Genomic DNA, 23,574 nt, shown 5'->3' on the forward strand with positions numbered 1-23,574 from the left:
TGTCCCCAATTCATCCTGTGGCAGAAACCCCCTGGGCTGCAGGCAGGACGGTTAGTTCCTAACACAGGCCTCTGTCCCTACTATGGCGGGTGGAAACCAATCTCAGTAGGATTATTAAATATGGAATGGTAATCAGCTATTTTTTAACCTCTAATGAGGACAGAACAAGAGGGAATAAGCTGAAAAGAGGTTCGCGAGGAGGCCTGTTAGAGGGTATGACAACAGGAGGGAGGATACGAGACTTGCATGCTCCATCCGTCTGGAAGAGACGAGGACTCATCCGGCTGTGGCCAAGCGGACTGACCTTGAGAACCTTCACAATCTTCCCGTGGGCGGCCTGCAACCATTAGTCCCTTTCCTTCCCAGTTAGTGATACCGCCAATGTGACTGAGCTTCGTTTTTTTTAAATAGATATAGATATATATTTATATATAAAATAGTTTCTTACAAAATAAGACCAAACGAACAAAAAATGAAAACCAACTTAAAAAAACCAACAACGATAACCAAAAGTCAAGCAGGACAGAGACGCGCTTGAGGCCCAGGGGTGGCCTCTGGCGCTGCTCTGAGTCTGGGGGCGGGTGCGAGCCGGAGAGGTCGAGGTGCTCAGTCGCCCTTCTGCTTGGGGGCCTGCGCGGCCCCGTTGGCCAGAGCAGGGGCGCTGGCTGGGGAGGAGGCGTTTGGTGCCTGGGAGGGGCGCAGGTAGGTGCCGAAGAGCTTCCCGTGGAGCGGGTGGTGAACGGAGAAGTCCTGGAACTCACCTGCACGGCAAGAGCGAGACGGGAAAGTAAAGACCTGAGGAGGAGAGGAAGAGGTCCCCAACTCTCTTCTCAGAACTGGTACGTCCTGTTCCCTCTCATCTCAGCCTCACCGTCTCAAATCCGAGTTGACATCCTCTGCCTCCCCGGCTGGTTCCTCCCAGCCTTGCCCCTCGGATGTCCTGTTCCCCCAGGCTGGCTGCCGGTCCTGTTCCCTCCCAGCCCAGCGCCCGCACGGGGCCTGGGAGGCCATGACTCACAGAGGGAGAGGCCCTGGCGGGCTCCTGCCTGGCACAGCTCGGCATGCAAAGTCCTGGCGGCAGGGTGGGGCGAGCCCAGCAGCAGGTGCAGGATGGTGCTGAAGCCGTCTTTGTACAGGAGGCGGCCGGGCCCCTCGGCTTGCTCCTCTTTCTCCTCGGCAAAGAGCTGGGAGGAAAAGGGACGCGAGTCAAGCTCTCTCCTCGTGCCGTCGCCCCGCACGTCCGTCTGACAGGCTTCTCCTCTTCCAAGAGTGTGGAGCCCAGGCCTCCTGCCCCCCTGGGCCCTTCCTGAATATAATCGTCACGGCTGCTGCCTTCTTCCCGTTGCCAGCGAGGCCTCGGCAGAGACGCTGGGGCTCTGCGGTTCAGACAGTGTGGCCCTGGGACGCCGAGCGCCTACCATCCGGAGGCACCTGGAGACAGCGCACCACACAGGCCTCCGGGCGGGGGAAGCACAGCCTCCACGTGCCTCCCACCCCAACGTCCTGATACCTCAAAGGCCAGGCGAGTCAGCTCCTCCAGGCTCCTGCCCCCATCCAGAGCTGCCAACGCAAGGGCCACGTCTCGGAAGTCCACCAAACCCCTGGCATCCTGGAGGGTGGAAGAGAAACCAGGGCGATGCAGGGACCAACCCCATGTCCTCCTTTCTGCTCTCGATCTTGGCTCCTCCCTCTTCTCGTCAGGCCTGGGGGTGACCCCTGTGTCCACTTCCCTCAGACCCGTGAGCCCTGAACTCTCCGGGATCTCGGACAGTTCTCTCGGGGCATGGGTTTGCCTGGTGACAAAGCTCTCCTATAAAGGGATCTCCTAGGAACGATGGAATCCCTTAGGTATGCTGAAGTTACCATCAAGTTTCTGATATACTATCAGGGCATTCTGGACCCCAAGCTGGAAAAACTGGTTCTCTTTTGACTTGGCCTATGTGGGAGAACGGGTCCAACAAACTAAAAGGGGGCCACTGGCATAATTTCTTACCAAAAAACTCCCTGAGGATACCTGCTGTGTCAGATCTATGTGGGACTGGGGCACCTGGGTTTTGGTTCTGTTCTGCTACAGGCTATGATGGGAAGCTCCTTTCAGGGACTGTCTGCCCCAGTCCAAGGAATCAGCACACCTGGATCACTCCCTGTTCCCTGAGAGGATGTTGAGAACCATGGTCTGCATCTTAGGTCAAAAAGAACTCCTTGGGACCACTGGGAGTTGTTCATAAACATTATGAACCTTCTGGGGTTATTATAATTCGACAAGACAACCTGGTTAAATCCCAGGAAATATACAGCTCACCAAGATTCTTGAGAAAGTTCAGGAATCCCCCAGAGAAGCTCTGGGATATTTTTTAAAAATCTGCCCAAGTATTACAGATACTTCTGGGTCTCAAACCCTTAACTGTCTAACCTGTCCAATGTTGTCTCCTCTGTATGTCACCTTCCCACCTAACCCTCCCCCCAGTGCCCCACAAGGTCATATGATCCCCATCTCTGCCGATCTCTAAAATGCCTCAGAAATTTATGGACCTCATTGACCATCATTTCTCCATTGTTCTTCCCTGCAATGAGTAAAACATTGCTGTTCAATGCACTGGACACTCTCTATATAAAAAATGAATCTCCCAGCAGACCTCAGAAGATGTCCATCTAACAATAGCTGCTAGAGCATCCAGCCCAGACTCCAAATGGGCCATCCACACGGCCCCTCGGACAGTGTTCTTAAATCTTGAGCATCCCAGCCCCTTTACCTGCTGGAAGTAGCTAAAGGCACCAGCCACCGTCTGGGGGTCAGAGAGCTGTAGCTGCCTGGCAAACTCTTCCTGGCTGATCATTCGACTCCGGCCTGGCTCTGCCTCAGTGTCCACACAGCCAGGGGACAGCCTACAAGGGAATTGTTGAAGGTGCAGAGCTGACTCAGTTTCCTTCTGGACACATCACCCAGCAGGACCCTGGCCTCAGCACGGGTATATGTGGTGTTTTTCTAAGATGTACTCTGACTCAGTCCCTGGAGAGCCATTCCTACTTTTGTCACTGGGGTTATTACGTATCTTTCTTTTTTCCTCCTTCCTTTTACCCCATTATCTTTTAAAAAATTCCTCTGTCTTCCCACTTTTTTTTTTTTTTCTTTTTAAAGACTCTTTTCTTCCTCCTACCCATTCTCCTTTTTCTCCTTTTTTTCTCTTGCCCATACCCTCATCTTCAAGGTCACTTACCCAGCCTTCCGAAGCACCCTTCCCAGTTCCCAGAGCTGCGGCTCCAATGCCACCTTCAGCCGGCCCACCACAATCACCGGCAAGCTCCCTACAAACTCACACTCGGTGGCTGGAATGCCCAGGGCCCTACAGGATGAAGAGGGATGGAAAGCAGGGGAAATGAGGCAGAATGCTCATCTGAGGGTTCATTAGTGATTCTGGCCTGCCGACTATGGAGAGATCAGGCCCCTTTCACTCTCCCCTCCCCCACCTCAGCTGTCCAATAGCCCTTCCCCCTGCCCTAGCCGTTCCCCTCCCCCCATGTGTGCCTCAAAACCCCAGCCCTCCTCCCCATCCTGTGGTTCCTCTGCCCTGTATATCTGTTCTAGGAAATACCCTGTGGGATACTTACTGTGCCATAACCCTCTGGACGTTGTTGGCATAGAGGGTGGGGTCCCGGCTCTCCTCCGGGCTGGGGCGGTACACAGGGAGGAACTGAAACACACACACAGAGACCTCTCACCAGGACCTCAAAGCTAGGGGTGACCACTTCTACCCTCTTCCCCCAAAGCTTCCGGGGTCAGTAGATGCCCACTCTCCCACCCAGCCCACGGGGGTCATACCTCCACATCCACGATGCTGCAGGGCTGAGAGGCTGTGAGCCAGAGGACTTTGAGTCTATGAAAAAAGAGACCCCAGAGGCTCAGCAATCTCTAACTATGGGCTCCCCGCACCCCAAGGATGGGAGTGGCAAAGTACTGTCCACCGATACAAAAATAAACTATTAGCCATACGGTCAGCTGGACGAGTATACAGCCGGGAGGCAGAGGGGCCAAAAAGGTGGCAGGATAAGAGAGAGAACACTGCAGGTCTAGGCCAGGGGAAGAAGTGCAGGCGAGGGGGTCTGAGTAACTGGCAGAGGAAAAGAGGCAAGCCGGGTGGTGTGGACCACCGAGCGAGAAAAGCTAGGAAAGTAAATCAAAAGTCACTATGATTACAGCAGGAATGATTAGGTGGGACAGCTTAAAGGCACTTCCAGATTATAGCAGGAGATCGGAACAAAACAGAGGGACAGGGGCATCCCCTTTTTGAGAGTTCTCTCAGTCCCAGGACGAAGAAGGGCTATTCACCTTGTCTGGAAGGTGGAAGATGCACCAGGAATTCTGTGGGACCCCACTTCCCACCCTCATCCCAGGAACACCACTACTCACACTCCAGGGCCCCTCCATGCCCAGCTGGTGGTATCCTATGTGGGAAGCAGAGGGGAGGGGAGAAAGGCATGACTTTTCTTCCCCGGAACTGGCCAATCCTTTTGGAGCAGAGGCCCTGACCCTGACCCTGACCCTGACCCACCCCACATGCACATCCCGTGGTGGCACAAGCGGTTTTCACTGATTCCCATCCCGGGTGGACTTGTGCTCCCCCTCCCCACTCTCGAACTAAGACTCACCAGACTGTTGGGGTAGCGGATGAGGACAGGCTGCACAGGCACCCCTGCGATGAAGGCTCCTAAATCCCGTTTCCACCCCCACCCCCCAGGCAGAGGTTAGAGACTGGAGGTAGCTAGAGGGCATGAAGTATAGGCATCTGGCTCAGCTCTACAATGAGATCTGGCCTTGCTCCATTTCATTTATAATTTTCTCTGACTCGTGGAGACTCTTCAGTGTCAGCTAGGAGGCTCCCTGTCTTCCTCCCTCCCCCACCCCTCCACTTCTTGGGTTATTCCAGAGTCCCTCTCCAAATCCTGGGCTCCTTTGTCAGTCCTACAGCCCTACCATCCACTGCTGTTTTATTCACCTGGTTTGAATTTAAGCAAAGCCTTCTTGTTGGAACAGGTGCCCTCAGGAAAGAATAGTACCTGGGTAAAAAAAAAAAAAACAATCAAGAGACCAGAATGAGGTGGGTGGAAGGGGATGAGAGGAAAAAGAAGCCTCTTCAGGAGCACATAAAAGGCGAGGAGGTCTGAAGACCCTTTTACCCACCTGGGGCCACTTGCCTCCTGAGGTAGCCCGCCTTCGGACCTCCTCCACCACCCTGCGCCGAGAAGCCGGGTCATGCCTGGATACTAGGATGGCTTGGTTGAAGCGAAGAAGGGCTGGGGTCCAGAGAGGATACAAGGAGTCACTTGGTTCTTCCCCAGGGGTAGTAACACCTGCAACCTCCCCTTCCTCAACAGTCGAGATGCTTCCCGGTTATCTCTTTGCCCTGGGGACCCTCCTTTCATGGTGTGTTATCCCTTTTAGGGAACTGAGCAGAGCTCCCTGCTCTCTTCTAAGCACAGAGCTCAAAGTCTAGGAGGTTGCTTTCACAAATGGTGTTAATTTGCATTTCATTTGCCAGCATCAGGCAATATCCCTTCTAACTTCTCCCTCCCCCCTTGGGGCCAGTTCTCTCCAGAGTCTCTGATTCCTGTCTTTTTCGCCCAGAGTGGTCATCTCTCCTCTTCACCCCTCTTAATCTCTCACCTCCAATGACAGGAACAGAAAGGTTCTCAGCTCGAGACACAACCTTGGGCAGGTCACAGGGCAGCAGAACAATGGGGTCAAAGAAAGTAGAGTGAGGGGCAGCAACCAGGACGGGAGCTTGAAGGCGAGAGGCCCGCTGGCCCCGAACTCGAATCCGGAGGAAACCGAGCAGGAAAAAGAGCAGGCGGCTGAGGCCCAGCACCCCGCTGTGGCACACAGTCCTGCAAGGCAAGGCTGGGCATCAGCGGCGACAGCGATCCTGACCTTCACTCACCCCCCAGGCTCAGACACCCAGGAAAGCAGGTGTCCTTCTTTTGCCCTCTATTACCTGGCAAAGGGGCTAAAGTCTCTGGTTACTTTGGGACATATCAAGGTGCAAAATTTAGAGTTGAGGTCCTGGGTACCAGGGACTGAGCTTGGCTGACTCATCTCACCTACCCAGCCTGGGTGGGAGAGCTTCGGAACCCTCCCTCCTCCTCTTCTTAAGAAGGGAGCAGAATGGATAGCAGGGAAGAGAAATGAGAAGCTGGGTCTCTGGGGGCTGGTTCCTCACTTACTTTCTCCATCCTGTAATCGGCTCCTGAAGCTGCTCCTCAGTAAGACCAGCTACTTGCAGCCAGGCAAAGGGCCAGAGGAGAAAGAGGACGATAAAGGCCAGAAGCACTCGGATGGGGGCCAGCAGTGCCCCCAGGAGGCAGAACTGCAGAGGGTGGGAGAGGAGGCCACTTCAGGGCTGAGATGCTCCCTCCAGGCTTCCCCTCTCCCACAAGGATGGACCCAGGAGCAGAGGGCCATCACCCCTGTATATCAGGAGACACGTAGTGTGGGACCAGGATATGGGACTGGAACCCAAGGTGGGATGAAGACACCAATGAGGGAAAGAGGATAAGAGATTCATGGGATCAGGGGCCTCACTTTCCTGTCTTTCAGCTGGTCCCCATCACACCAACAAAATTGAAAGACTGTTAAGAGGATTCAGGGATAACTAGTGTGAAAGCGCCCAGCACTGTGCCTGATGTAGAGTAGGCTAGAGATAGTTCCTCCTCCCCCAACCCCCTTCCATAAATAGCTCCTACGTCTAACAGAAACCAGGTGCATAGTTCTTTCCACTTCGGGTCTGGGAGGCAGAGGGTTGGAAAACACAGAGAGGTCTACTTTTCAGACCCAGGCCAGTCTCTAGTTCTGCCCAGCAGCACTTCCCCAGTACTGGGGGAAAGGCGAGAAAAGATCTCGGCCCTACTCCACAGGGTAGGGGTTGCCAGGAGCCAGGGTGACTCCATGGGCTGCCCTGGGGAGACTGAAGGTAAACAAACCAAGCCCCAGGAGCCGGCCTCAGGGGAGGTGAAGGCAACAGAAACCTTGGATGCTCCCTTCTCATACCACTCCCCAGCCTCCCCAGGCCGGTGCGGCCCTCCACTTCCTGTAGCCAACCCCCTTCTCCACCTCCCTCCCCCCACCCTAGCGGGAGGTGCTGCAGTGCGTGGGGGTGTGGGTGGGTAGTGGAAAGGAGGGGTCGTTGGAAGAGCACGGGGTTTCAGGCTCCGGGCCCAGAAACCTCTTCCAAGTCAGAGCCTCCTAGAAGCGCTCAGCACGCCCCTGCACCCCCCCCCCACCACCCCCGCTATCTGTGGCCTCCACCTCCATCCTAGCCCATCGGCCTCCGCAGGATGTAATCCGCAGTCTCCAGCGTCCTCCACCTCCCCTACCCCTGGGTCCCCTGCAATCCTCCATCCTCACCTAGTCAGTTCTCACACACCTTCAGCTTGTCTATCGCCCAAGCCCGCGTCCTCTCCAGGACTCCTCGACCACCCCCCGCCGCCCCCACGTGCGCACCCCCTGACTCCCGCCCCGTAGCCTCTCACCCACCCCCTTTCCGGATCCCCATCCCCATCTGTATCAAGGCTCCAAAAGGCCTCCTTTTTCTATCCCCGCGAATCCTCCCGACGCCCCCCGCCCATACCTTACCTTAACCCTCTGGAGGCGGGAGAGGTGTAACTCATGCACGAAGGGGTTGGGGGGCGCCGGGGGTCCGGGGGTGGGATAGAGGGGGGCCCAGTCCCCCGGACTTCCCTGGCTCATAGCGGCGGGAGAACGTGGGAGGGAGGGCACCCCAGCCCGGCCCCGGGCCCCTCTTTGCAGAGCAGCAGCTGCAGCTGCAGCAGCAGCGGCGGCGGCGGCGATCTAGCCCCGGCCCCGCCTGGTGCGGGGCGCCGAGGGGCGGGGAGCAGGCTGCGCGGTCGGGCCCGCGTTGTCAGGGAGCCGGCCGAGGGGCGGGGCTTCCAGCGCCCCGGCGCCCCTGCTCCTCCGCGCCCGCCACAGCGTCCGCAGCCCCTCGGGCCATTGTTACGAGGCGGCCGGATGCAGGAGCGCGGCGCCTGCCTGCGGGCTGACCCCGGGCCTGGCCCTCTGGGCGTCCCCCTCGGAAAACCCGGCCGGCGCCTCCCCACAGGCCTCCGGCTCGGAGCGAGTTTGGGGCGGCGAGGAGCGAGCGGAGCTGAGAACGCCCTCGGACTCCGCCCGGGCGTCGAGGTCACCCTGCAAGCACAGATCGGGGTGGGGCCCTCTGCGGATGAGAATGGAAGGGCGGGCGCGCAGTGCGCGGAGGCCGGCAGCTCGCGGCCGAGGCGGGGCCCACCACCTCTCGGAGGCCGACCACCTTTCCTTCCTGGTTGGGTCGACGCCATCGCGCGTGGACTTGAGGCGCTCACGCCCTCTGGCGGCCGTATTGTGCCTAACAGCTCTCGGCATCTGCGTCCTGCCTGAGCTAGGCAGGGCTGCCTGTTTTGGTGTGAGGACTCCGCGAGGTGCCGGCAACCATCAAGACGCTAGTCATACATTTACCAGGGCTCAACCAGGCCTGGACGGGCAGTGCGAACCTGAAAAGCTGGGATGACCCCGGACGCAGCCCTCTTTTTCCTCCTAGTCTCTTTTTTCTCTCTTTCTGTTTCTTTCTCTCCCTCGCTCCAGTGTGTAAGAGGACAGACAAAGTAATACCCCTCATCCCCAAACTCCAAACTGTCCTAGAAAGCACATAAACTGGTTAGACCCTGGTCGTCAGGCTATGGTGAGATCAGGGAATTGGCTAGACTTTGAGATCCACAGCCAGTAGCACAATCAGAAATAGTGACAAAAAGGAGATAAGAGCCTCGTTGCTTGTGGAAAGAAGCTGCCTTCAGTTCAACTTGTTTTACTTCTCTCTTCTGCATCCCTGTCAGTCACCATTTCCTGAGGGTAATGGGAACAATGGCAGATCAATGGACTATTGGGTCATTGGGTACCATTAATCTTTTATTGGAAGGGGGACCAGGCAAAAGTCAGAAGTCACTTTACTTCTATCTAGACCCCCTTCCTTCCTTCCTTGCCCCATAATTTACCCACTTATATTCCTGCCTATATCCCTAAGAGAGCAGCCAGCATTCTCAGAGAAATAAAAGTATATCCTAGTCAGATTTATTTCTTAAAGATTTTTAGAGAAGATTCCATGGCTCTTTAATTTTAAAATTTATTTTTCCAGCTTTTTTGAGATATTATTGACATATATGTAGATTTAAGGTGTACGATGTGATTATTAGATACATTTATGTCTTTTACCTACTATTTAAAGGAGGGCACGTTCTGTATGTCTTGGGTTTTGCAGGGTAGTTTCAATATTTTTATAATTTCGTTTTGTTTTGATTAAGGTAATTCATTAAAAGCATAATTACACATAATTTCCTTTTTATGCCTCTAATATTTTAACATAAATTATCTATAACCATACCATGAGGAGTTATTAAACTTAAGACTCAAGCCCATAGACTAATGATAATTATATGCAAATTACTATTACACATAACCACATACTATGCGGAGAAAGTTTTGGTACTAATTTCCAATTCTCTCTATGGAACAGATGAAAACCCTCAGGCAGTGTGTCTGGTTGGATTTCTGTTCTTCTGGCATTTGTTTTGTCATCTTTTATGTCTCTTGGAATGTTCTTGCTCCTTGCCAGGTTCTTACTTCATTGTCTCGATTTCTTATCACTGATTACAGAGCAATCTCAGTCTTTGTGCCAATTCTTAATATTTTAAATGTCTTCATTAACTTCTGTTAAAATGTTCCACAAACGCGCTTGCTATTAGCAATAGTTTCTTTGTTTTTGCCAGTCTCCTCTCTGCCTCCATTTTTTTTTTTTTAATAGATCTTTATTGGAGTATAATTGCTTCACAATACTGTGTTAGTTTCTGTTGCACAACAAAGCGAATCAGCCGTATGCATACACACGTTCCCATATCCCCTCCCTCTTGAGCCTCCCTCATCCTCCCTATCCTACCCCTTAGGTCATCGCAAAGCACCTAGCCGATCTCCCTGTGCTATGCAGCTGCCAACTATTTTACATTCACTAGTGTATATATGTCGATGCTACTCTCACTTCGCCCCAGCTTCGCCCTCCCACCCCGTGTCCTAGAATCCATTCTCTCTGTCTACCTCTTTATTCCTGCCCTGCAACTAGGTTCATCAGTACATTTATTTTTTTTAGATTCCATATATATGCCTTAGCATGCGGTATTTGTTTTTCTCTTTCTGACTTACTTCACTCTGTATGACAGTCTCTAGGTCCATCCGCCTCACTACAAATAACTCAATTTCGTTTCTTTTTATGGCTGAGTAATATTCCATTGTATATATGTGCCACATCTTCTTTATCCATTCATCTGTCGATGGACACTTTGGTTGCTTCCATCTCCTGGCTATTGTAAATAGTCCTGCAATGAACATTGTGGTACATGAGTCTTTTTGAATTATGGTTTTCTCAGGGTATATGCCTAGTAGTGGGATTGCTGGGTCGTATGGTAGTTCTATTTTTAGTTTTTTAAGGAAACTCCATACTGTTCTCCATAGTGGCTGTATCAATTTACATTCTCACCGACAGTTCTGCCTCCATCTTTTAGCTGCTCTGGTATAATTCATTCTGCCAGTGCTGGACTGCTGGGTGGGAGGTTTTATACATGTTGTCTTTTTTGTAGAGTAACTCTTTGGCTGGGACTTGCAGTAGGCATGCTGATCCTTTCTCCCCTTTCCTCCTTAACAGAACTCCGATTTAGTTCAAGTATCTAGCTGCCCCACACACGCATTTGTCCCAGGGGCAGCCAGGTTGGATGGAACCCATCTGAGGTGATCCTTTTCTCCTGGTCAGGGGATGATTTGGAATGGATGAGTGATCGTGGACAATGAGACCTGAAGGAAAGTCTGCTGAGGTGCTTCTGGGAATTTTCCTCACTCTTCATGAGAATGCGTATGAATTAACACTTTATTTTTATCCTCCGAAGGTTTCTGAGTGTGACTCCTGTGACTGCTGACGCCACCTTGCAACCCTGAGGACCAACTATGACTTAGGATAGCGCAGTGGTGAGAGGCAAAGAATCTGGATCTTTGATGACAGAACTGAGCCTCTGAACAAACCAAATTGAAGTCTGAAGTACTTCTGGACTTCCTGCTACATGAGAAAATAAATTTCTGTGCCCTTTAAGCCAGTTTGAGTCAGAGATTTTGTTATGTGCAAAACCCCACTGTATTCATTTGCCATTGCTGTATAACAAATTGCTATAAAATTAGCAGCTTAAAACAGCCTCTATTTATTATCACAGTTACTTCAGGTCAGAAGTCCAGACACAGCTTTGCTAGGTTCTCTGCCTGGGGACTCACAAAGCTGAAATCAAGGTATTGGCAGGGTCATGTTCTCTTCTGGTGGCTTTACTGGGGAAGGACCTGCTTCCAAGCCTTCTCAGTTGTTGGCAGAACTCATTTCCTTGAGGCTGTAGAATTCATGGCAGCTTGATTCTTACAGCCAGTGCCAGAGAGAGTCTCTGACCTCCAGGCCCTCTTTCAGGTCAGCCCACCCAGGACAATACTGCTTTTGATTAACTCAGTCAACTAATTAGGGACCAGGGTCCTTAACTACATCTGCAAAATCCATTCACTTTTGTGATATAATGTAACATAATCATGTGAGTAGTAGCCCATCACCTTTGCCATATTCTGCTGTTAGAAGCAAGTCACAGTTTGGCCTGAACTCAAGGGGAGGGAATTATACAAGGACATGAACAGTAAGGAGGAAGGAATCATAAGGCCACCCTAGAGTGTGTTTACTATAGACACTACGGAATTCAGGGACCAGGATGAAGATTGTTTCCCCATTGTGGAGAAATACACTTATTTTTCCTGTAAAAGTAAAAATTTTCAGAGTTTATTGTTTAACTGTCTCATGCTCACAATTAATGAGCAGTACTGAAATGCAGATTTAAACAAAAGCTCTTAGAGCATAACAGAGGGAACAACTAAGTAGAGCATGATATCTCAAGAGCAAGTTCCCTAAAGAGGGTCATTTGAATTAGATCTTGATGAATAAGTAGTAGTTTGTAAAGAGGTTGGGAAAGAACAAATCAGACAGAAAAGGAGCACTTACTCATGGACAGGAGAAAGTTAATGAGGGTTTGAACACACCCATGTGGTCAGATTGCTGGGTGATTGGGGGTGGGGATGGAGACTGAAAGATATTGTGCAAAGCCTTTAAAACATTCTAAATAATTTGTGCTTATTCCTACCTCTAGTAGAGAGTAAGCTGAGGTCAAATAGGACACAGCAGTGTTCAGTGAAAGTTCTGTAGACATCTATATAGTAATATGTATAATCACACATATTGTGTGGTTACATATACAATGTGAGTTCTATTTATTCAGCTTGCAGATAATATTTGTTTTTTTTATACAGATTTCTAGACTCCTTGAAATTACTCCATGCAGTGGTATACCTAGCATATTTGAAACCTGGATGGGGCCTTCATGATGGGATTAGCACCCTTTAAGAAGAGGGGCCAAGCAGCTTGTAGTGTCTCTCTGACCTGTGAAGACACACTGAGAAGGCTGATGTCTGTAAGCCAGGTAGAGAGCACTGTAACCTCACTGTAAATGGACCATGATCTCAGACTTCCAACCTTCAGAACTGTGAGAACATTTCTGTTTCTTAAGCCACCCTTGGCATTTTGTTATGGCAGCTGAGCTGACTGAGACACTGTTATCGGGACTTCCCTGGTGGTGCAATGGGTAAGACTCGCGCTCCCAATGCGGGGGGCCTGGGTTCAATCCCTGGTCAGGGAGGTAGATCCCGCATGCATGCTGCAACTAAGAGTTCACGTGCCACAACTAAGAAGTCCGCATGCCGCAACAAAGATCCCGCATGCCGCGACTATCCTGGCGCAGCCAAAATAAATAAATAAATAATTTTAAAAAGACACTATTACCACATTATCTCAAATCTACTATTTAAACATGAGAATATGTACTACCACAGGGGCTGGAGACATGAAGGGTGCTTGAAGTAATCTGGAACGATTCTGGACCTTTGCAACTTACTCTCTAAATGAATGAGAATTGCTACCGAGTCCACTTGTGTCTGGGGGCAATTGTATAACTGGGAGTTTTTTGAGTTAAATTCTGTGTAGAATATGATGTTCACTGAAGGATAAGTAGTAAAAATATTCAACTTGAAGCTTAAATAAATATTATTAAAACTCAAAAGTAACCATGGCAATGTTTAAAATTTGGACCCATAGGATATTTTTTTGGAGGGATAATTTATCCCTGACATTGTTCAGAATTGCTGGTGCATAGTGATAATAAATTGCTGACTGATTTTTGGCCAGTTTTATTATTCTTTTTAAATTCTCTACAGACAATGCATACTCTTGTTGCCTGCACCTGGGGCTGACTCCGTCCATCAGCTTGCTCTTGGTACTCTACTGACGCCATGATGTTGTAGGTGCTTATTTCACAGGTTAAGAACCACTGGTCTAGCTTGGGAGACTAGGAAGATTTAGGGTTGATATGGTTTAAACATATTCATTGGGAGGCACCAGCCAGATCCAGGTGGCACTGTCTAGTAGGCTTTAAAAATGTGGATCTGGGGCTCAGGGATGGAGATAAAGATTTTGGAGAAGCCTATGCATCTGGTAGAGAAATTGAAATCAGGAGTGTGGGATCAGATATATTTCTATTTGTTTCCAATTTGCCTTAAATCAACAGGGAATTCTTCTGACAACCATCTTGCCTGTTTTCATTCTAATAAGAGAAATATTTATTAACCTATTGAACCATTTTATGAAATCTCAGTAAGCAAGAAGTTCATTTAATACCAAGCCAGATTCTTTTTTTAGGGAGCTAACAGGCTGGACTTTTCCTTGGTAGGGATAGCACAGTTTTTATGTCTTCATTCTAGGTTCACAAAGAGTGTCCTTGGAGGGATTGGAGATTGGGAAAAAAATCACAGTTAAACTTCAAAATATTCAAAAATATTCAAGATAGGCTTGAGATGAGAAAAATAGTTTCAAAAAGGGAGCTTACTGAATAAGGGCACATGTGAGCAAGGGAAGAGGGGTGATTCCATCTCTGTGATCCTGAGTGTAGCACAGTGCTGAGTGTACCTATGTTTAATAAATGTTTTCTGATGTTTGAGAGTCTCAGATATTTTGTTTGTTTGTTTGTTTGTTTGGCTGCGTCAGGTCTTAGATGCAGCGTGTGGGATCTTTTGTTGCAGTGTGCAGTCTCTTCGTTGTGGCGCACAGGCTTCTCTCTAGTTGTGGCGTGTGGGTTTTCTCTCTCTAGGTGTGGCGCACAGGCTCCAGAGCGCGTGGGCTCTGCAGTTTGTGGCACACAGGCTCTCCCGTTGAGGCATGTGAGCTCAGTAGTTGTGGCACGTGGGGTTAGTTGCCCCGTGGCATCTGGGATCTTAGTTCCCCAACCAGGGATCAAACCCACATCCCCTGTGTTGGAAGGCGGATTCTTTACCTCTGGACCACCAGGGAAGTCCCGAGCCTCAGATTTTTAAAAAGGCAATAGATGATGTAGATCTCAGACATCCCCTGTTCCTCCATGAGTCGCTCAAATTCAGGGACCTGGAATAATGGCCACTGATCACTGTATCTGAGTGACTACTTTGAGATCTGCATTCACAGTGAACTTTATAGAATGCTAGGCCACTACATAAAAGAATATCTTTTACATTTATGCGGATACATTGCTGTCTGAGCAATTTTTTTCCAGCCTTGGTTTATATTTGCACAAAATCCTTCCTGGAGATAATGGTATGAATTGGAGTTGCCAGAGTGAGATTGGTTCAGAATAGAAGTAAACAGTCTGAATTTGGCACCACAAATAATTCATGGGACTGTTGTCCAGTAACTCCTTTGCTTGGGGCATATACCCACCCACTCTTTCCCACGTCCCCTTGTCCTAATGTTAGCTGCCCCTGCAGCCACTCCCTTCTACCACTTCTTCATCCTGAGCTTTCCAGTTTTCTGGTGACAACGAAAAAGTTCTGTTTCCTGCCCTCTGCTTTTTCACTAAGAAATACCATTTAAATTTTGATGAAATATCTAAGAACTAGCAATGATTTATGGGAGAGAACTAGGTTAGGGACTGTGTGAGGTGGTGGTGGAATGTGTAAAGAGGCAAAGCAAAGCATGTATTCAAGTATTATCATCTCCATTAGGCCTAGCACAGTGTCTGGCAGAAAGTAAGTGCTTCATAATTATTATTGTTGGCTAAATGCATAGTAATATTTATTGCTTTTTTATGCCAGAGTTCACAAAATTCTCTTGTTGGCTCACAATCAGAAGACATAAAATAGAATATAAACAGGATCAAAGAATTAGCGGAGTAGGAATGGAGATGGCAGAGTAGGAGGACACGGAACTCACCTCCCCCCACAAACACATAAAAAATCCATCTGTATGTGGAACAGTTCTTACTGAAAACTAACTGGGGACTAGCAGAAAGCTTGCTTGCTTCTAAAGCAGGGTGGGGGAATTCCCTGGTGGCCCAGTGGTTAAGACTCCTTGCTTTCACTGCTGAGGGTCCGGGTTCAATCACTGGTTGGGGAACTAAGATCCCACAAGCCATGCAGTGTGGCAAATAAATAAATAAATAAAATAAAGCAGGTGGAAAGGACAGATTGAGACCATGTGGCTGGCTGACTGGTTTCCTGGCGACTGCCCTGGCATGTACCCCAGCCTGAGCCAACTAAACACTCCAGCATCATTTGCCTTGCATTGCAGCTCCACACTGGAGTGAGGGCTTCCATAACCAAGGAAAAATCTTGGCCGTGAGATGCTGTGGTGGCTCAAACCCTAAGCAGAGTCTGAACAAGGAGGGGTCAACAATTGCTGGTGATCACAGGCAGCACATCAGAGGCAGACCACATCTCTGATGGTGGCTAGACCGCCATACCCCATGCCCCACTCTTGCCAAATACCCACACTGGCCCCTCTTGCTCTAACACTGCTCCTCCCTGAGGCTGAGGGTGCTGGTGTTGGGAGGGGAAAGAGCATACACTTAAAGAGAACAGAGCCAGCTAGGACCAGACCCTCAGGGTTTCAAATCCAGAAACTTGGGACCCGACTCCACCCCTAATAGGGCAGTGACAGCCACAAAGCAGAGGGGAAGAACCACGTCACACCTGGCTCAGGCCCTAGCCCTCCCATGTCCAGCCCCACCTCCTACCAGGTGAGAGCTGCCAGCACACCCTGATGAACGATGTGACCATCAAATCCAGCTCTCCCACCCAAAGCCACTGGGCAAAACAGACTGTATAGTGTTGCTCCTATATAAGGACCCACTTCAAGGCTAACATAGTTAACTGTTTCATCTAATTTCATAGAGTCAGAGAAAGATAAGCAAAATGAGAAGACAGAGGAATTTGTCTCAACTGAAAGAGCAAGAGAAACCCCTGAAAAAAACAACTAATGAAACAAGTAAATAATTTGCTAAATAAAGAACTCAAAGCATTAGTAATAAGAATGCTAACTGAATTAGGGAAAAGAATAGATACACACAGTAAGAATTTTAACAAGGATCTAGAAAATATAAAAAGGAACAAGTGAGAGCTGAAGGATACAATAACTGAAATGAAAAACACACTAGAAGGAATAAACAGTAGACTAGGTGATACAGAAGAATGTATAAGTGATTTGGAAGATAGAATAATGGAAACCACCCAATCAGAACAGCAAAAAGAAAAACAAATTAAAAAAAAGAAAACAGTTTAAGGGTTCCTTGGGATAATATCAAGCATACCAACATTTGCATTATAGGGGTCCCAGAAGCAGAAAAGAGAGAGAATGGGGTCAAAAATGTATTTAATGAAATTACGGCTGAACACTTCCCAAGCCTAAGGAAGAAATAGGAAGATATCCAGGTATAGGAAGCACAGAGGGTCCCAAACAAGATGAACACAAACAGACCCATACAAAGACATATCATATTTAAAATGGTAAAAGTTAAAGAGAGAGAATTCTAAAGGCAGCAAGGGAAAAATAAAGAGTGATATACAAGGGAACCCCCATAAAGCTAAGTTGATTTATCTGCAGAAACTTTGCAGACCAGAAGGGAGTGGCATGATATATTTAAAGTGCTGAAAGGGAAAAACCTGCAACCTAGGATACTCTACCCAGTAAGATTATTATTTAGAATTGAAGGAGAGATAAAGAACTTTTCAGACAAGCCAAAACTGAAAGAGTTCATCAATACTAAACTGACTCTAAAAGAAATGTTAAAATCCTTCTCTAAGTGGAAAAGGCTGTAACAAGAAGTATCTATAGGAAAGGAAAAATACCACTAGTAAAGGCAAATATATAGTAAAAGCTGATATCAACTACTTTAATAAGCTAGTACAAAGATTAAAAGACAAAAAAAGTAAAATCTAGTATAACTACTGTAATCAGAAAAGAGATAAACATGAAGTTGTAAAATATGACATCAAAACCAAAAAGTATGGGGAAGAGAGTAAAAAGCGTATATCTTTTAGAATGTGTTTGCAACATATAGATACAATTATAGGTCAACATACATGAACTCCATGGTAATCACAAATCGAAACCCTACAACAGATACACAAAAATAAGAGAGAAAGAAACACAAACATACCATTAAAGAAAATCATCAGGGAATTCCCTGGTGGTCCAGTGGTTAAGACTCCATGCTTTCATTGCCGGGGGTGTGGGTTTGATCCCTGGTTGGGGAACTAAGATCCCACAAGCCATGCGGTGCAGCAAAAGAAAAAAAAAAAAAAAAAAAAAAAAAAAATCATCAAACTACAAGGGAAGAAACTAAAAGAAGAAGAAAAGAACAGGGAAGAATTATGAAAACAATCCAAAAAAGGTATTAAATGGCAGTAAGTACATACCTATCAATAATTACTTTAAATGTCACTGGACTAAATGCTCCAATTAAAAGATATAGGGTAGCTGATAGGATAAAAAAAACAAGACTCATCCAAATGCTGCTTATCAGAGACTCACTTCAGAGCTAAAGACACATATAGACTGGAAGTGAGGGGATGAAAAAAGATATTTCACACAAATGCAAAGGACATGAAAGCGGGGGTAACAATATTCATAGCAATCAAAGCAGTCTCTAAAACAAAGTCTATAACAAAGACAAAGAAGGGCATTATGTAGTGACAAAGGAATCAATACAAGAAGAGGATACTATGCTTGTTAACATGCATGTACCCAATACAGGAGCACCTAAACATATAAAGCAAATATTAATGACATAAAGGGAGAAATTGACAACCATACCATAATATTAGGAGACTTTAATACTCCACTGGCATTAATGGACAGATCACCCAGACAGAAACAAGTAGGTGAACAGTGGTCTTAAGTGACACACTAGACCAGTTGGACTTAATAGATATTTATAGGATATTCCATCCAAAAACAACAGAATATACATTCTGTTCAAGTTCACATGGAACGTTCTCTAGGATAGATCACATGCTTGGCCACAAAACAAGTCTCAACGAATTTAAGAACATAGAAACTACATGAAGCATTTTTTCCAACCACAGTGGTATGAAAATGGAACTAGAAATCAATTACAGGAAGAAAAATGGGAAAAGCACAAACCTGTGGATTCTAAACAACATGCTACTAAAAAACCAGTGGGTCAATGAAGAAATCAAAGAGGAAATCAGAAAATACCTTGAGACAAATGAAAATGGAAACACAACCCTTCAAAATCTATGGCATGCAGAAAAAGCAGTTCTAATAGCAACATTTATAGCAATACAGGCCTACCTCAAGAAACAAGAAAAATCTGAAATAGACAACCTAACCTTCCATCTAAAGGAATTAGAAAAGAAAAACAAACAAAGCCCAAAGTTAGCAGAAGGAAGGAAATCATAAAGATCAGAGAGGAAATAAATAAAAGAGACCCCAAAAAACAACAGAAAAGAACAATGAAAGCAAGACCTGTTATTTAAAAAAGATAAACAAAACTGATAAACCTTTAGCCAGGCTCATCAAGAAGAAAAGAAGGAAGACCCAAATAAACAAAATAAGAAATGCAAGAGAAGAACTTAAACCTGATATTACAGAGACACAAAAAAATCATAAGAGAATACTACAAATCGTTATATGTCAACAAATTGGAGAACCTAGAAGAAATGGATAAATTTCTAGAAACAAACAACTTGCCAAGACTGAATCTGGAAGAAACAGACAATCTGCACAGACCAATCACTTGTAGTGATATTGAATTTGTAATAAAAATATCTCTCAGCAAACAAGAGTCCAGAACCAGACGTTATACTACAAAGCTACTGTAATCAAAACAGCACAGTACTGGCACAAAAACAGACACATAGATCAATGGAACAGAATAGAGAGCCAAGAAATAAACCCACTTATGGTCAATTAAACACTTATGGTCAATTAATCTCCAGCAAAGGAGACAAGAATATACAATGGGGAAAAGACAGTCTCTTCACTAAGTGGAACTGGGAAAACTGGACAGCTACATGTAAAAGAATGCAATTAGAACATTTCCTCACACCATGTACAAAAATAAAGTCAAAATGGATTAAAGACTTAAATGTAAGACATGAAACTATAATACTCCTAGAGGAAAACTCTTTGACTTAAATTGTAGCAATATTTTTTTTGGATCTGTCTACTAAGGCAAAAGAAATAAAAGAAAAAATAAACAAATGGGACCTAATTAAACTCAAAAGCTTTTGCACAGCAAAGGAAATCATTGACAGAATAAAAAGACAACCTACTGAATGGGAGAAAATATTTGCAAATGATATGAGTGATAAGGGGTTAATATCCAAAGTTTATAAATAGCTCATACAAGTCAATATAAAAAAAAGAACCCAAATAAAAAAGTGGACAGAAGACTTGAATAGACATTTTTCTAAAGAAAATATACAGATGGCCAATAGGCACATGAAAAAATGCTCAACATTGCTAATCAACAGAGAAATGCAAATCAAAACCACAATTAGATATCACCTAACACCTATCAAAATGGCTATCATTAGAAAACCCTAAAGACTCTACACAAAAACTATTAGAACTGATAAATGAATTCAGTAAGGTAGCAGGATACAAGATTAATATACAGAAATCTGTTGCATTTCTTTACACTAACATTGAGATAACAGAAAGAGAAAGTAAAAAAAATCCTGTTTAAAATCACATAAAAAAAAAATACCTAGGGACTTCCCTGGTGGTCCAGTGACTAAGAATCTGTGCTTCCAATGCAGGGGGCACAGGTTTGAGCCCTGGTCAGGGAACTAAGATCTCACATGCCACGCGGTGCAGATAAAAAAAAAAAGAAAAAAAAAAGGCAAATACAATACAATACAATACAATAAAATACCTAGGAATAAACCTAACCAAGGAGGTGAAAGACATATATACCCCAAACTATAAAACACTGATAAAAAAAATCGAAGATGATTCAAGGAAATGAAAAGATATCCCATGATCTTTGACTGGAAGATTTAATATATTCAAAAAGGCCATATTACCCAAAGCAATCTACAGATTTAAGTTATCCCTATCAAATTACCCATGACATTTTTCACAGAACTAGAACAAATAATCCTAAAATCCATATGGAACCACAAAAGACCCAGAATTGCCAAAGAAATCCCAAGGAAAAAAAAGAAAGCTGGAGGCATAACCCTTACAGACTTCAGACAATACTACAAAGCTACAGTAATCAAAGTAGCATAGTACTGGCACAAAAACAGACATATGGATCAATGGAACAGAACAGAGAGCCCAGAAATAAACCCACACACCTATGGTCAATTAATCTTCGACAAAGGAGGCAAGAATATACAATGGAGAAAAGACAGTCTTTTCAGCAAATAGTGTTGGGAAACTTGGACAGCCGCATGTAAATCAATGAAGTTAGAACACTCCCTCGTACCATACATAAAAATAAACTCAAAATGGCTTAAAGACTTAAATATAGGACAGGGCACTGTAAAACTCCTAGAAGAGAACATAGGCAAAACATTCTCTGACATAAATCGTAGAAGTGTTTTCTTAGGTCAGTCTCCCAAGGCAAGAGAAATAAAAGCAAAAATAAACAGATGGGACCTAATCAAACTTATAAGCTTTTGCACAGCAAAGGAAACTACAAACAAAATGAAAAGACAACCTATGTTTGGGAGAAAATATTTGCAAACAATGTGACTGACAAGGGCTTAATTTTCAGAATATACAAATAGCTCATACAACTCAATAACAAATAAACAAATAACCCAATCAAAAAATGGGCAGAACACTTAAATAGACATTTCTCCAAAGAAGACATACAGATGGCCAACAGGCCCATGAAAAGATGCTCAACATTGCTAATTATTAGAGAAATGCAAATCAAAAGTACAATGAGATATCACCTCACACTGGTCAGAATGGTTGTCATCAAAATGTCTGCAAATAACAAAAATTGGAAATGGTGTGGAGAAAAGGGAACCCTTGTACACTGTTGGTGGGAATGTAAATTGTGCAGCCATTATGGAGAACAGTATGGAGGTTCCTTAAAAAGCCAAAAATAGAGTTACCATATGATCTAGCAATCCCATTTTGGGGTATATATCCGGAAAAGATGAAAATGCAAATTGAAAAAGATGAAAGCTCTATTTCGAAAATATGCACCCCAGTGTTCACAGAGGCACTATTTACAATAGTGAAGACACAGAAGCAACCTAAATGTCCATTGTCAGATGAATAGATAAAGAAGATGTGGTACATATATACAACGGAATACTACTCAGCCATAAAAAAGAATGAAATAATGGCATTTGCAGCAACATGGATGGACCTAGACGTTATCATACTAAGTGAAGTAAGACAGAGAAAGACAAATATCATCTGATATCACTTATATGTGGAATCTAAAGTATGATGCAAATGAACTTGTTTACAAAACAGAAACACAGACATAGAAAGCAAACTTATTGTTACCAAAGGGGATGGGGGTGGGAGGGAGATAAATTGGGAGTTTGGGATTAACAGAGGCACAGTACCATATGTAAAATAGATAGACAACAAGGATTTACTGTATAGCACAGTGAACTATATTCAATATCTTGTAATAAACTATAATGGAAAAGAATTGAAGAAAAAGAATATAGATATATACATACATATAATTGTATAAGCGAATCACTTTGCTTTACACCTGAAACTAATACAATATTGTAGATCAACTATCTTCAGTTACAAAAAATAGCTATCATCAAAAAGTCTACAAATAACAAATTTGGTGAGAATGTGGAGAAAAGGGCACCCTAGTACACTGCTGGTGGGAATGTAAAATGGTGCAGCCAGCATGGAGAACAGTATGGAGGGTCCTCCATAAACTAAAAATAGAGCTACCACATGTTCGAGCAATTCTACTGCTGGGTATATAGCCAAAGAAAATGAAAACCCAAATCTTTTTGCTTTCATTTTTATAAGTAATTTATTTTTCATTGAAGTATAGTTGATTTACAGTGTTGTGTTAGTTTCTGGTGTACAGCAAAGTGATTCAGTTATATATATTCTTTTTCATATTCTTTTCCATTATGGTTTTTTACAGGATATTGAATATAGTTCCCTGTGCTACACAGTAGGACCTTGTTGTTTATCTATTTTATTTATAGTAGTTTGTACCTGCTATTTCCAGACTCCTTATTTATCCCTCCCCCACCCTCTTTTCCCCTTTGGTAACCATAGGTTTGTTTTCTATGTCTGTGCGTCTGTTTCTGTAAATAAGTTCATTCTTATCATATTTTAGATTCCACATTTAAGTGATATCATATAATATTTGTCTTTGTCTGACTTATTTCACTTAGGATGGTAACATCTAGGTCCATCCATGTTGCTGCAAATGGCATTCTTTCTTTCTTTTTTATGGCTGAGTATTATTCTATATATATACTCAGCCATATATATATATATATATATATATACACCACATCTTTTTTATCTATTCATCTGTCAATGGACATTTTGTTTACTTCCATGTCTTGGCTGTTGTAAATAGTGCTGCAATGAACACTGGGATGCATGTATCTTTTCAAATTAGAGTTTTCTCCAGATATATGCCCAGGAGTGGGATTGCTGGATCATATGGTGACTCTATTTTTAGTTTATTAAGGAACCTCCAGACTGTGAAAACACCAGTTCTAAAAAATACACGCACCCCAGTGTTCATAGCAGCATTATTTACAACAGCCAAGATATGGAAGCAACATGTGTTCATAAAAAGATGAGTGGCTAGAGATGTGAGATCTATATCTATATCTGTATCTATATCTATATACACACACAAACATATATATATATATATATATATATAAAATGGAATATTACTCAGCTATAAAAAGAATCAAATTCTGCCTTTTGCATTAATGTGCATGTACCTAGAAGATATTATGCTTAGTGAAATAAGTCAGACAGAGAAAGACAAATACTCTGTTATCACTTATATGTGGAATCTAAAAAAAAGAACAAAAACAAATGTATATAATAAAACAGAAAAAGACATAGATATAGAGAACAAACTAGTGATTACCAGTGAGGAGAAAAA

The 23,574-nt window shown here is 45.0% G+C and overlaps 1 protein-coding gene across 1 annotated transcript; it reads right to left on the reverse strand.

The window, feature by feature from the left end:
* Positions 1-397: 397 nt before the first annotated feature.
* On the reverse strand, positions 398-8,261 carry LPCAT4 (lysophosphatidylcholine acyltransferase 4). Its single transcript, XM_036844968.1, has 14 exons — positions 7,628-8,261; positions 6,220-6,362; positions 5,663-5,883; positions 5,180-5,292; positions 4,995-5,055; positions 4,648-4,706; positions 4,409-4,443; positions 3,821-3,875; positions 3,610-3,692; positions 3,219-3,344; positions 2,754-2,886; positions 1,511-1,609; positions 1,019-1,184; positions 398-761 (listed from the first exon to the last, which is right to left on the reverse strand). The coding sequence occupies exons 1-14, from the start codon at positions 7,739-7,741 to the stop codon at positions 607-609; spliced, it is 1,563 nt and encodes a 520-aa protein (XP_036700863.1). The 5' UTR covers positions 7,742-8,261; the 3' UTR covers positions 398-606.
* Between the last annotated feature and the right edge of the window lie 15,313 nt (positions 8,262-23,574).

This window comes from Balaenoptera musculus, chromosome 2 (assembly GCF_009873245.2).
Source record: "Balaenoptera musculus isolate JJ_BM4_2016_0621 chromosome 2, mBalMus1.pri.v3, whole genome shotgun sequence".
Taxonomy (NCBI): Eukaryota; Metazoa; Chordata; class Mammalia; order Artiodactyla; family Balaenopteridae; genus Balaenoptera; species Balaenoptera musculus.

What these genes read in the sequence shown, in the direction of transcription:
- LPCAT4 (XM_036844968.1), bottom strand. Translation starts at nt 7,741, where the DNA reads ATGAGCCAGGGAAGTCCGGGGGACTGGGCCCCCCTCTATCCCACCCCC. An exon ending in GTCCAGAGGGTTATGGCACA is followed by an intron (nt 3,345 to 3,609) that starts GTAAGTATCCCA and finishes TTCATCCTGTAG; the next exon opens with GGCCCTGGGCATTCCAGCCA. An exon ending in CCGCCAGGGCCTCTCCCTCT is followed by an intron (nt 762 to 1,018) that starts GTGAGTCATGGC and finishes CTTGCCGTGCAG; the next exon opens with GTGAGTTCCAGGACTTCTCC.